Source organism: Sceloporus occidentalis, unplaced genomic scaffold (genome assembly GCF_023333645.1).
Source record: "Sceloporus occidentalis isolate IW3139 unplaced genomic scaffold, rSceOcc1.0.p SCAF_2, whole genome shotgun sequence".
Classification (NCBI taxonomy): domain Eukaryota; kingdom Metazoa; phylum Chordata; class Lepidosauria; order Squamata; family Phrynosomatidae; genus Sceloporus; species Sceloporus occidentalis.
This window is the reverse complement of record NW_028316982.1, coordinates 248,647,764-248,660,736: the sequence shown is the minus strand read 5'-3', so window position 1 is coordinate 248,660,736 and position 12,973 is coordinate 248,647,764. Positions and strand designations below refer to the sequence as shown.

Here is a 12,973-nt window from a genome sequence, read left to right as displayed (position 1 = left end):
TATAATTCTATTACATTACGTAATTGTAGGAAAGGAAGGCCAAGGGAAGCAGAAAGAGAGGAAGGCCACAGGCCAGGTGGATGGACCCTGCTAAGGAGGGCTTTGCAGGGCCTGAGAAGGAGTGACAGGGGGGCAAGGGAGTCTGAATGGAAATGCCTCATGGACAGGGGCGCCATGGGCTGAGATTGAAGATCTCTCCACATGCAACAAAATACTATTCTATATATGTATGTCTTACAGTGGGCCTTTGGTATGATCCCCTGGAGTTTGGTTCCAGGATCCCCCATGGATAACAAAATCCGTGGATACTCAAGTCTCATCAACTGCAATGGCATAGTCAATTGGTGTCTTATATAAATGGCAAAATCAAGTTCTGCTTATTGGAATAAGATATATATACACACACACACACATATGTGGAATATTTTCAAGCTGTGGATGCTTGAATCAGTAGATAAAAAAATATGTGGATATGAAAGGCGAACTGTATATATAAAATATATATAATATATAATAGTGTATACTGTATACACACACATATGTATACTGTGTGGTGTATACACACACAGTATGTATGTGTGTATATATATATACACACATATATATACATATATATATACAGTATGTATGTGTGTATATATATACATATATATACATATACATATATATATATATATATATATATATATACAGTGTGTGTGTGTGTATATATATATATATAATTTATAATTTATATTTTTATTTCTATTTCTACCTACGTTATTATTTTATATATTATTCTTCTATCCTCCACAGGATTATGAAATTGAATTAATATTTCATATTAATATTACACACATATATACATATACATATACATATACATATGTATATAAATAAACAGCAGCTCAGCAGCAAAGGAACTTATTTCACGTTGTGCGTCACGGGGCGCCCGCATCATTTCTCCCAGCAGTCGTCGTCTCTTTGTTTCGCGGGGCGGGTTTAGAGCCGTAATCGATCGGGGGGGGGGGGGAAGTCTTGCGTAGTTTACTGGAAGCACTGAGAGAGAGACTGGACTGGAGCAAAGCAAAGCAGAGCAGAGCAGCCTCCAGCAGCCTCGCCTTAAGTCCAAGAATCAGGAAGTGCCTCCAACAAGAAGAGCTGCAGTAAGACTGCCGTCAGGTAAGCAGCTTTATCGGGAGAGATCTGTTTCTCTAAGGCTTTAATGCAGCCTGTCAGATTGCCAGCTTTTCACTTTATTTGTTTCCTTGTTTCACTTATAACCCGCCTTTCTCCCTGGAGGGAGCCCAAGGCGGCTCACAGATAATAATAACATTTAAAAAACCTTTCAAACTGCAATAAAATTCAAAACAATATAAAAATCACATGAAATCTACACAAGTGTATCTATCAGGGTGGTTTTATGGAGCAGGTGGGGTTTTTAGTCTGTCTGTTGTCATTTGTGTGACTTCAGGCCCTTTCCAATTTAATGGCAGCCCTCAGGCAAAATCATTGCCTATCATGGGGTTTTCTTGGCAGGTTTCTTCAGAGAGGGTTTGCCGTTGCCATCCTCTGAGGCTGAGAGAGTGTGACTTATACAAAACCATGGATTTCCTGCATGGCAGGGGTTGGACTCAATGGCCCTTGCGGTCTCTTCCAACTCTGTGATTCTATGGTGTAGTGGTTTGAGTGCTGGACTACAACTCCAGGTAGCAGGGTTCGAATCCCTCCTTGGCCACGGAAGCTCACCTTGGGCAAGTCACACTTTCTCAGCCTCAGAGGGTGGCAATGGCATTCATTCCCCTTTGGAGAACCTTGCCAAGAAAACCCTGTGAAAGGCCTTACGGTTGCCCAAAGCAGCCGGAAGGGACTCAAAGGCACGCAACAACGATAAACTTGCATCAACTTAAAATGAAACAGATCCTCTTTGCAGCTTAACAGCGTTTAGTGACATTGAAAAGCAAAACCTGTTTACGAAAGGTGTGTCTGCTTCAGACAAAGGAAGTATCCCAGAAGAACAAGTATCTACAGACTTTATGAAGAAGCAAGAACACCATTGCCTAATTCACATGCCGTGGAATTGAAGATCATGATGAATTGATGTCCCAGCTTTTTTCCAGCTAGGGAGCTCTGTAAATTAATCATTATTAATGTGCAAATTAGTAGTTATTTTAAAAGCAACCTAAATGCAGTATTTTAAAATCATTTAAAATTAATTAAAAGGCAGAATATAATGACAATGTAAGAACAACACTAACATCCCTTAGATATGTAAAGAACCAATCTAAATCTGAATTGCTTTGCAGGATGACAGTTGCAATTTTTGCAAACTGTGCCTTCTTCCTGAAAGTGAAAAAACTCACCATTCAGGAAAAAAACAGACTGAAGAACTGCATTCGAGAAAACGATGGGCAAGTCAAATTTGTGTTAAACCAGGAGGTAAGTTTAATGTGAATTTCTGTGGCATAAATAAGGAGCATGGTGTGTATATTGCTGCAAAAAAGGCATCAAAGCCAAGAAAGAGGTGAACTATGAGAAGGAATTCAAACACATAGTCATGTTAGTCTGGAAAATCAGTACGCAAAAAGATCATGCAGCACCTTTGAGACTAAGTGAAAGATAGAAGTTGGTATCATGAGCTTTGGTAGACAGAACTGACTTCCTCAGATGCACGAGGAAGTAGGCTCAAGTGTATGAAAGCTCATGCTACCAACATCTCTCTTTCAGTTAGTCTGAAAGGTGCTGCAAGAGCCCTTTGCATATGAGAAAGAATGAAACTGAAATAGTAGAAGAGATGAGAAAATAATTTACCATCTCCTCATGGTTGAAAGTAATAAATAGGGAACAGAGGTTGAAGCTGTTAATGATGGTACTAAATACGTTAATACTAAAGCATTATTTTAAAAGAAAGCATACAAATTAAAGCCTGAAATCCTTAAAATATTAAGTGAATTTTTTTATTAATAATTTGTTACAGTAACTGCACATTTGTGTTTTTTTTTGGGGGGGGAAGCTTGATCTACTAAAATACCCCCTGTTATTCCCCAAATGAACAAATTATTAATATGAAATTGTAGTAGTTTCTCAGATTTGATGTTGTTGATATTTTCCCATTTAAATGAGTATTCTAATAATTATTCAAAATGTTAATGAATTAGTGACATTAATTTATATTTTTATTCATTATGTCCAAGTTCTAGTAGGGATATCCACCAAAAACAAAGGGAAGAGGGAGGCGAGACTCTCTACCAATGATAAATTCTTATTTTTCTCACAGGAAAGTTGTTTTTGTTATAATAATAATAATAATAATAATAATATACTTTATTTGTATACCGCTCTTCCGGAACGATCAAAGCGGTTCACAGAATCTTTTAAAAACACACATCATAAAAACACGCATCATAATGTATCTATACAATTAAATACCAATAAAAACCAAGGCAGCTTACAAAACAAATACAAACATGGAATCTATCGATCGCAGTTAGCCTTTCTATCAGAGGACACATTCTCTATAAAGAGTCCGGAGGATATGCTAACCGGAAGAGGTGGGTCTTTAAAGCCTTTTTGAAGGCATCCAATGTAGGATTCATCCGAAGCTCTTCTGGAAGTTTATTCCAGTACATCGGTGCAGCCGATGTAAATGCTCTCTGGTGAGTTGCTGCCAATCTCACCTTCGGATGTACTAGTAAATTTTTCCCTGATGTTCCGAGAGTGCGGGGTGGACTATATGGGGAGAGGCATTCCCTCAAGTAACTCGGGCCCAAGCCATATAGGGCTTTATAGGTAATAACCAACACTTTGTATTGAGCCCGGAAGCTAATAGGTAGCCAGTGAAGAGATCTTAATACCAGTGTTATATGGTCTGACCTGGAAGTTCCAGCGAACAATCTGGCTGCAGCGTTTTGGACTAGCTGAAGCTTCCGAACCTGGTACAAAGGTAGCCCCATGTAGAGCGCATTACAGAAATCCAAGCGAGAGGTTACCAGTGCATGTACTACAGTTTCAAGGTCCTTTCGGTCCAGACAGGGATGCAGTTGGCGTATCAGCCGAAGCTGGTACCAAGCACTCCTGGCCATCGCATCCACTTGAGATGATAACTGCAGAGATGAATCCAGGAGTACTCCCAAACTGCGAACTTTGTCCTTTAGGGGAAGTGTGACCCTGTCCAGGACTGGATAGCAAATTTCCCTGCCTGGACTTGGGGTACCTATCATAAGTACCTGTTTTCTCTGGATTCAGCTTGAGTTTGTTTTCCCTCATCCAGCCCATTACTGACTCCAAGCAGGCATCCAGAGGAGAGGTGCCATCCTTAGTCACTGTATCAGTCATAGACATGGAGAGGTAGATCTGGGTGTCATCAGCGTACTGATAACACCGTGCTCCATGTCTCCAGATGATCTGTCCCAGCAGCTTCATGTAAATATTAAATAGCATGGGGGACAGAATGGCGCCTTGAGGTATGCCCGATGTCAGCTCTCTTTTACGAGAGCAGCTGTCCCCCAGCCTCACCATCTGGAATCTTCCCGAGAGGTAGGACCGGAACCACTGAAGCACAGTGCCCCCAATGCATAACTCTCTCAGGCATTCCAGAAGGATACCATGGTTGATGGTATTGAAGGCCGCTGAGACGTCCAAAAGCACCAGCAGGGTCACACTTCCCCTGTCGATGCCCAGACGAAGATCATCGACTAAGGCAACCATGGCAGTCTCAACTCCGTATCACACTCTGAAGCCAGTTTGAAATGGGTCTAGATAATCAGTTTCATCCAAGATGGCTTGGAGTTGAAAGGCGACTGTCCTCTCGATCACCTTGCCCAAGAATGGTAATAAAGAGACCGGTCTATAATTACTCATCTGCAGGGGATCAAGGGAGGGTTTCTTTAAAAGTGGTTTCACTATTGCCTGTTTTAAGGCCGATGGAAATATCCCCTCCTGAAGACATGCATTAACTATACGATGTAATGAAGTTTTTATAGCATATCCTCCCTGAACAGTCAGCCAAGAAGGGCAAGGATTGAGAGGACACATCTTCCTTTTCACGCTACCAAGGACCTTGTCCACGTCCTCGGTATTTACAAACTCAAAACGATCCAGAATAACCTTGTTTCCAGAGTCACTGGCTACCTCTACTATAGGTTCTGTCAAAAAAACCAGCGTCAAGATCCGCCCTTATCTGAGAGATTTTATTGGCAAAATAGTCATTAAATGCATCACAGCAGGCTATGGTTGATTCAAGTAAAGGATTCAGAGTGGCCGGTAGTTGTGTTAATTCCCTGACCACCCTGAACAGCTCTGCTGGACGAGACTCTGCCGATGCAATCCGAGCAGCACAGAACAAATTCCATGCTGCATCGATTGCCACTCCGTAGGAACGTAACATGCTCTCATGGAGTGTCTTGTCAGATAAGCGCTGATGTTTCCGCCAGTAGCGCTCTAGTCATTGCGCAGCCCACTTCATCTGGCGTAACTCTAGTGTATACCACGGTTTTTTGTTTGGAGCGGGCTGGTAAGGACGCTCGGGAGCGATGCTGTCTATTACCCCGGTAAGGTTCTCATTCCAATTATTAACCAGGGGCTCGACAGGTTCGCCATCGTTCCCAAACATAATCCCCTCTAGGGCATCTTGGAACCTTTTGGGTTCCATCAACCTTCGAGGGCGGACCATTTTAATAGGCCCTCCACCCACAAAGGGGTTTTTGAGTTGTGGCGTTCAGTCCAATCCTGACCAGGAAATGATCCGTCCATGACGGGGGAAATATCATTTACTTCTACCCACGGATGATCTTGGGCTGTACTAAAGACCACATCGAGTGTATTACCAGCATAATGTGTTGGGCCCTGGACCAATTGGGACAGGCCCATGGCTGTCATGGAATCCATGAACTGCCAAGCCGCACCTGTTAGATCTGATGAGCCGGCCTCGAAGGGGATGTTGAGTTCCCCCAGGACTAGAAGCCTGGTGGACTCCAACACCAGCTCCGAGACCAGCTGTGTCAGCTCGGCCAGGGAGTCTGTTAGGCTGCGGGGTGGACGGTAGACCAACAAGATCCCCAGACTGTCCTTGGCCTTTGGGGTCAGGTAAATACACTCGATGTGTCTCAGTTTCGGAACCGGGTTCCTGGTCAAGGTGATATGGCTTTTGTGGATCACTGCCACGCCTCCCCCTCGCCCACTTTCCCTAACCTGCTCCTTCACTACATACCCAGCTGGGAGAGCTTTAGCCCAGGTCATACAACTATCCTCCCCCAGCCAGGTCTCTGTGATGCAAGCTAGGTTGGCGTTCTTCCCATCTAGTAGGTCGTATATGATATGGGATTTGTTTTTCACCGACCTAGCATTACACAGGAGCAGAGTGAGGGTCTGTGGTATGTTTGGGACGATCTTCGGTTCTTTCGGGCTAACAGGGTGACTGGAAGGCGGGATAGATATTATTGTTATTATTATTATTATTATTTCTTAACCCGCCTCACCCCAAGGTTTGAGGCGGGATAGAACATAGATTAAAACACATGAAACTACTTAAATACATTAAGGTAATAACATAAATATAGGAGATAATAATATCATCCAGCATAACATTAAAATACCCCAATTTAAAATTACAGTTAGCCCTCCACATTCACTGGGATTAGGGATGTAGGATCCCCATGAAAATAGGGAAACTGCAAATAAAAAAGCACCAATTTATTTTACCTGCAAGTACACCTCTCTAGGAATATCTAGGTCCTCATAAACATTCAGCAGAAGTTCACCATAGAATCATGCTGGTGGACCTACAAATACCCAGAGAAGTGTTTTCTCTAGTGCTACCATGACTCTATGATCAACGTCTGATGGATTTGCACTGGAGGACCTAGACTTCCTAGAGAGAATATCTTACTCAAATCTGTGAATAACCAAAGTCGCAAAGCTCAAAGCCACAAATGTGGCGGGCCAACTGTAATAGTTTAAAATCGACTGAGTAAGCCTGCTGGAAGAGATAGGTTTTAAAATTTGTTTTAATTTTAGATAGCATATTTAGCTGTCAGACCTCTTCTGGCAGGTCATTCCACAGTCTAGGAAAGGCTGATGAAAATATCCTCTGGGTGACAGTTGCTAGTCTTGTTCTGGCCGGTCAAAGAGGATCTGAGTTGACAGAGTCACAACAATACAAGCTTGGATCTCAAAACTAAGTCCAAAAGTTTTACATGTCTGATAGGGAATGTCCTAGCAGTAGGGATGCCAGAATGAGCATTCATCTGGCTGTGGCTGGTACTTTGGTTGGCTCAAAGGAACCAGGAGGACCAGCACCAGAGACGGTGGGGCAGAGGAATGGCTTGAGAGTACACACATTCTGTGAGATACTGTATATCCTTCAAGGGCAGTGTCTCACACATATACCCATGCACTCACAAGAATTATCTTTCCAAAAGGTAAGGGTATTTGCCACAAGTATAAAAGGCAGGGCTGAGAAACTGGGCTAAAGATAACCACTTTCTCTGAGCCAAATTGGTTTCCATTTTCTCCTGTGAATTTTTACAGCTTGTAAATATTATTTTGGTAGAAAACAAAACAATGCCTATTGTTTTTTTGGGGGGGGGGACACTGGTTCATAAAGGGGGGGACATTGTTTCTGCGCAACTACACAATATGTTGATTATGATGAGCAAGTCTGTACTATATAAATTGGATCCTAATGTTATGTTTAGTGCACTCATGTTGTCACTGATGACTGATGATTATGATGAGCAAGTCTGTACTATATAAATTGGATCCTAATGTTATGTTTAGTGCACTCATGTTGTCACTGATGATGCCGATGCACTCAGCTCAACCCATTTGAAGGCCATCCAGAAGTATCAGTTGCCTGTTGTAGATCCTGATTTCATATGGAACTCAGTCAAGGAAAGAAGCCTTTTACAGACTGATAACTATGAACCCCAAAAGATATTGATGCATAATACTGGTAAGTGAAGTTCTTGTGGATTATTGGCACTAATTTAGAAAGATAAAATATTTTTCATCTATGTAACAGGTACTATAACCCTTCTGCCAGCTTGTGACTATTGTATCCCAGTTATGCAGTATACTTATTTATTTTATTCAAATTGATGGAAAAACAGTCAACATTTATTTGTTTAAAAATGTAAAACAAGAACACACACACATTCAGGAGTGATCAGTCTTCCTATGACTTCAATGTGTGTTCTGACGTGTTCTGTGGGGTAGTCTTCTTTATTATATCTCATATATGCATGGGACTCTAAGTGGTCTTTCAACCAGTTTTCTGATCAGTGTGGTGCCTACTCAGCTTTAGTAATGTTGCAACATCTCCTGATCCCCTTTATGAGCATCATGAAGATGCAAGACAGAACATGGTTAAAATAGGTCCCAAAGACACAAATTTGTGGGTTCTGCGTGTCAGGTATATGTCTAATCTATCTCTCATTGAGCACCCCCACTTTCAGTCAGTAAAGTGGGTACACTAAATGTGTGGAAGAAGGTAGTATTATAATTAAGACAATTTACATTGGCCATGCTGGCTAGAGGACTGTGGGAGTTGGGGGCATTGCAGTTTAAAATATAACTTTTCTAAGCTTCAGGTTATAATAGGCTCTATCCTAACAGGCTAGTAACAGCAATTCTCTTCACCCTCTCCCTACGCTGTGCTTATGTTCCTAAAATGGCAGTACAGGTTGAGTATCTCTTATCTGAAATGTTTGGGACAAGAAGTATTTTGGATTTCAGATTTGTTTGGATTTTGGAATATTTGCTTATGCATAATGAGATCTCTTGGAGATGGAATTCAAGTCCAAACACAAAATTCATTTATGTTTCATATGCACCTTATATGCATAGCCTGAAAGTAATTCTATACAATATTTTTAATAAATTTGTGCATGAGCTTGTGTACACTGAACCATCAGAAAGCAAAGGTGTTGCTATCTCAACCATCCAAGAAGGTTTTGCATTTTGGAGCATTTCAGATAAGGCGTACTCTACTTGTATAGAAATTCCCTGAGATTTCCCTAACCAAAATTGCCTTGTAGATTCTGCCGGGCCGACCTTGTTGTTCTTGCTGGGCTGACCTTGTTGTCAGACATAGTAATATTTGGTGGCAAATGCTGGTGAATGTGTATGGACAGCACTGACAGACCCAACCACTGGCCAATCATCCTGAATGTCCTCAGCTGTTTCCTCCTTTGCAGGATAGAATGACGGGTGTTACAAAGCCTGCACTGTTGCTCCTAAATTGGGGTTAACTTTGGATTTAGTGGAGAATTCTGTCCAATCACCAATATTGACGTAAAGCATCCATCTACCAGTCCAGTTGTCTTCTGTCAATGGATTGAAGAGACAACACCATTATATTCTTTCATTCAGACTGAAAAAATGTCTTTGGGTCAGCTTGGACAAAACCCTCATCTGTAGTTCCAAACCCACTGTAGAAATAATACAGTTTGAGACCCCTTAACCTGCCCTGGCTCAGTACTAAGGAATTATGGGAACTGTTGTGTTTGTGAGACATTTATCCTCCTCTGCCAGAGAGTGCTGGTGCCATAATAAACTACCATTCCAGGATTCCCTAGCACTGAGTTATGGCAGGTAATATGGGGAGACGCAGAAGAGGACGTTTGAATGATTAAGCGCCTTCATTGGTCCATTTGAAAAAAAAACCCGCCAAAAATACATCAATTCACAAATGGTCAATGAAATGGAAATGATGCCAAAAGATAAATCGCTTCCAAATATTCCGGATTAACGTTACGTCATTCTGACGTACTATTGATTGACAGCTCCAAATAAGGTATGGAGGAGAAAAATCGATTTATTTAAACACCGATTTCATGCCAAGTAGGAACGCTAGCAGGTAAAAACTTCGATTTATAAAACCAGATAGGAACGAAGAATAAAAACGATTCGGAACGCGGGATAAGACCAGGGTTATTTTGAATCGGTTTTATTAAAAACGTTGTATTTTAAATCGTTTCAAATCTTAAGTGAGAACACCCCCTCTGAATGTCTTTTTAGATTTTGAAATATATTGATTAGTTTTTATAACTTATAAAAGAGCTGGCAAGAGTAAAACAAATAACTGTTCTCATGACAGTAGGTGTGAAGCAGAGCTTAGATCATGGAGACAACTATCAGGAGAGAAAGGATGCTACTGTGAAGAATGGCAAGAATGAGTCCTGTGACAGTGATAGCATGGATGGACTAAGGTAACTTATCTGAATTCTCTAACTTCTCATTTTGGTTCCACCATGCATGGCTTGAATACAGAACATCTCAGGTTTGACTCTTGGCACCTCTATTTAAATGCACCGTGGGGAATGTGTGGCCCATGAAGCTCCCCCCCCCCATCATTTAAAAAAAATTGGGACACAATTTAGGGGCAAAAGTTGTCCAAAAATAATGTTAAAAGACCCCCAACAAACAAAAGCGTGCAAAAAACCTTCCCAATCCTCTCCAACCCACCCACTCCCCACCATCCCTTCTTTTCCTTCCATTTCTCCTCCAAAATAGTGATCAGAAGTGATACAACATTGTTCTTCTAAATTTTAAAAGAACCTGCTAGCTTTATGATGAGAAAAGGCTGTATTGTTAAGTAGACAGCCTTGGGCTATATGAACAGTTTGATTGTGTAAGGTAGGTTCTTTTATTCCTTGCCTTTCATAAGACACATTTGGTTAATATGGAAAAAGTTACTTTTTAGTTTCTTAGTTCTTTTACGTAGTTGAGAGTTGACAAATATCAGCTTCAGCTAGGCTTCCCTGGCTATGTATGAAGCTCACTTAATGGCTTCACATACTCTCAGCCCAATTTTTAATCATGAGACTGTTGTGAAAATAAAATGTGAATGTCTCATTAATGCCATTCAGAGCTTCATGAAAAACCTGCACATCTGAGCATTTGATCTTACTGTTGTTTGTTGAGAAACAAATTAAGGACCAAAGTACATAAGACTCTAAAACCATGTTATTATTTTTTTAAAAAGTAGTAGGCATGAAAGAAGAGACTTTCATTGAGGTCATAATATACAGGGGAAAGGATTTAATACTTCTATCCTATGATAGTTATGAATGCTGTGAATAAAACCTCACCCACCGCAAGCACAACTATGGATATTAGGAAAACAGTTCTTGCTGGAGCCAGTAAGAGATTCCTCCCTAAAGGTCACAGTTGCAGAGGAGGATATGATTTCAACTGGGATTTCAGCAGGGAAGCAAGAATTAAATCTGCCCTTGTAATCAGCAGACCAGATAAAAACTTGAGTCCCTTACACATGCAGAAAAAAAACACCTTACCCTTCTGTGGTTTCCAGCATCACAACCGATTTTGTTTGGTCTCTTAAATGATTATTCATTGCCTGGAGAGACTGTGACTCTAACCCATTAAGCTTTTGGCCTGTTACAGACAGCCAAAATAAAGCTGCTTCGAGTCACAGTGGAGGTATGGTGTTTCAATGATGCATGCGTCCTAAAAGTCCAGAAGTTGCACCAAAGCCACGCTCCAGCCCTAAGGACTGGAGTGTGGCTTTGGTGTGGCTTCTGGATTCTTAGGACTCATGCATCATTGAAACACCATACCTCCACTGTGACTCGAAGCAGCTTTATTTTGGCTGTCTGTAACAGGCCTTTGTTTTACATTCAGTAGGCTTGTTTGTGTTTAGTAGGAAAAGAAGAGTCAATTACTTTCCCTTTTTACAGATGCTTTTCAAATAATGATGAAAATATTCCTTATTTTTCTGAAGATTTTGAGATTGCAAAATATGACATCCTTGAAAAGGTAATTACTGTTCTGTGTTCAGGTAAAGTTTTGAGGCCTTATTTATCTGTGTATGGATTACTTTAAGCACATCATAATTAGGCCTGCTGGTTTTACTTGTCATTAAATCACCATGACATCAGAAAAACCTTCAGCAATCAGCGGCATTAGCAGAATTAAGTGGTAAAGCTCAGGCTGTGGGGTGGTGGTTGTATGAACAATACTCAAAGTATATCACATCAGGGATGAGGGTTCTGTTTCAGCTGTTCTAATAGTGTAGTTTGGCCATTATTTAGTACAGTGGTGGGCAATTTCTAAGGCCTGAAGAGCCACATTTGGCTCCCTGGAATCCGTCAGTAATATCAGCAGTGACCATCAGTTTTGCTACTGCTGCCACAATGCTATACAATGGGAATGCATTTATATTCCGTGTTTTTCCCCAGGTCACAGCACATGGCGAATATGTCATCATTGAACTTCAGTGCTTTCAACAACAATGTGATTACCCCTTCTGCATATATATACACTACAGTGTTCGGGATGGGAAGCAGGTAGGTTGTGATGGCTGTTGTGATCACACCTTAGTGTGCCTTACATTTGTTTATCTAGCTCAGTATTGTCTGTGTCAGGATTCAGCAATCTGTGATCTTCCAGATGCTGAATTACAACTCCAATCATCCATCCTTAGCAGCAGTTTTCACTCTGCTGAAGTAAAGCTGTGTATGTATGTGCATCCAAGTCACCTGTTGATTTATCACAACTGAATTTCATAGGATTTTCTTAGGCAAGGAACACTCAAGTGGTTTTGCCAGTTCCTTCTGCTGAAATATAGCCTACATCACCTGGTATTTGTTGATGGTCTCCCATTCGAGTACTAACCATGTCTGACCATACTTAGTTTCCAAGATCAGACAGGATCTGGTGCCAGAATAGATCCTGTTAAATAACCAAATGGTTTCTTTTTTATTGTTGTTCCATTTTTATACTTTGTTCTTAGCTCCAAACACAAAGTATGCCAGCGAAAACATCTGAAAAAGCTAGAAGAATCTATGTGCTTTGCATTGAAGATCTGAAGAAGGAGGGTTTTCAGTTAAGGAAAGACTTTCCAAGTGAAGCAGAATACTTGGCTTCAGGAAAATTACAAGAGGTTAGTCTAATTTTGAACCCCTTTCTCTTTTTACTCATTTTGCTTAGTCTAAAGACCTCAAATGTGATGCGTCCTCCTGTGGTTCAGATAATT

General features: G+C 41.0%; 1 protein-coding gene across 4 annotated transcripts in view; it reads left to right on the top strand.

Annotated features, from left to right (window-relative positions):
- The first annotated feature begins 1,017 nt into the window (after positions 1-1,017).
- The window catches only part of PARP4 (poly(ADP-ribose) polymerase family member 4), a 64,784-nt gene continuing 52,828 nt past the window's right edge, over positions 1,018-12,973 (top strand). For all 4 annotated transcript variants that reach the window (XM_089512663.1, XM_089512662.1, XM_089512661.1 and 1 more), the window contains exons 1-7: positions 1,018-1,161; positions 2,286-2,418; positions 7,756-7,930; positions 10,076-10,187; positions 11,676-11,754; positions 12,177-12,284; positions 12,731-12,880. In XM_089512663.1, the coding sequence (XP_089368789.1) occupies positions 2,287-2,418; positions 7,756-7,930; positions 10,076-10,187; positions 11,676-11,754; positions 12,177-12,284; positions 12,731-12,880 (756 nt within the window). In that variant the 5' untranslated portion in view covers positions 1,018-1,161; position 2,286. The remainder of the gene's footprint in view (positions 1,162-2,285; positions 2,419-7,755; positions 7,931-10,075; positions 10,188-11,675; positions 11,755-12,176; positions 12,285-12,730; positions 12,881-12,973) is intronic.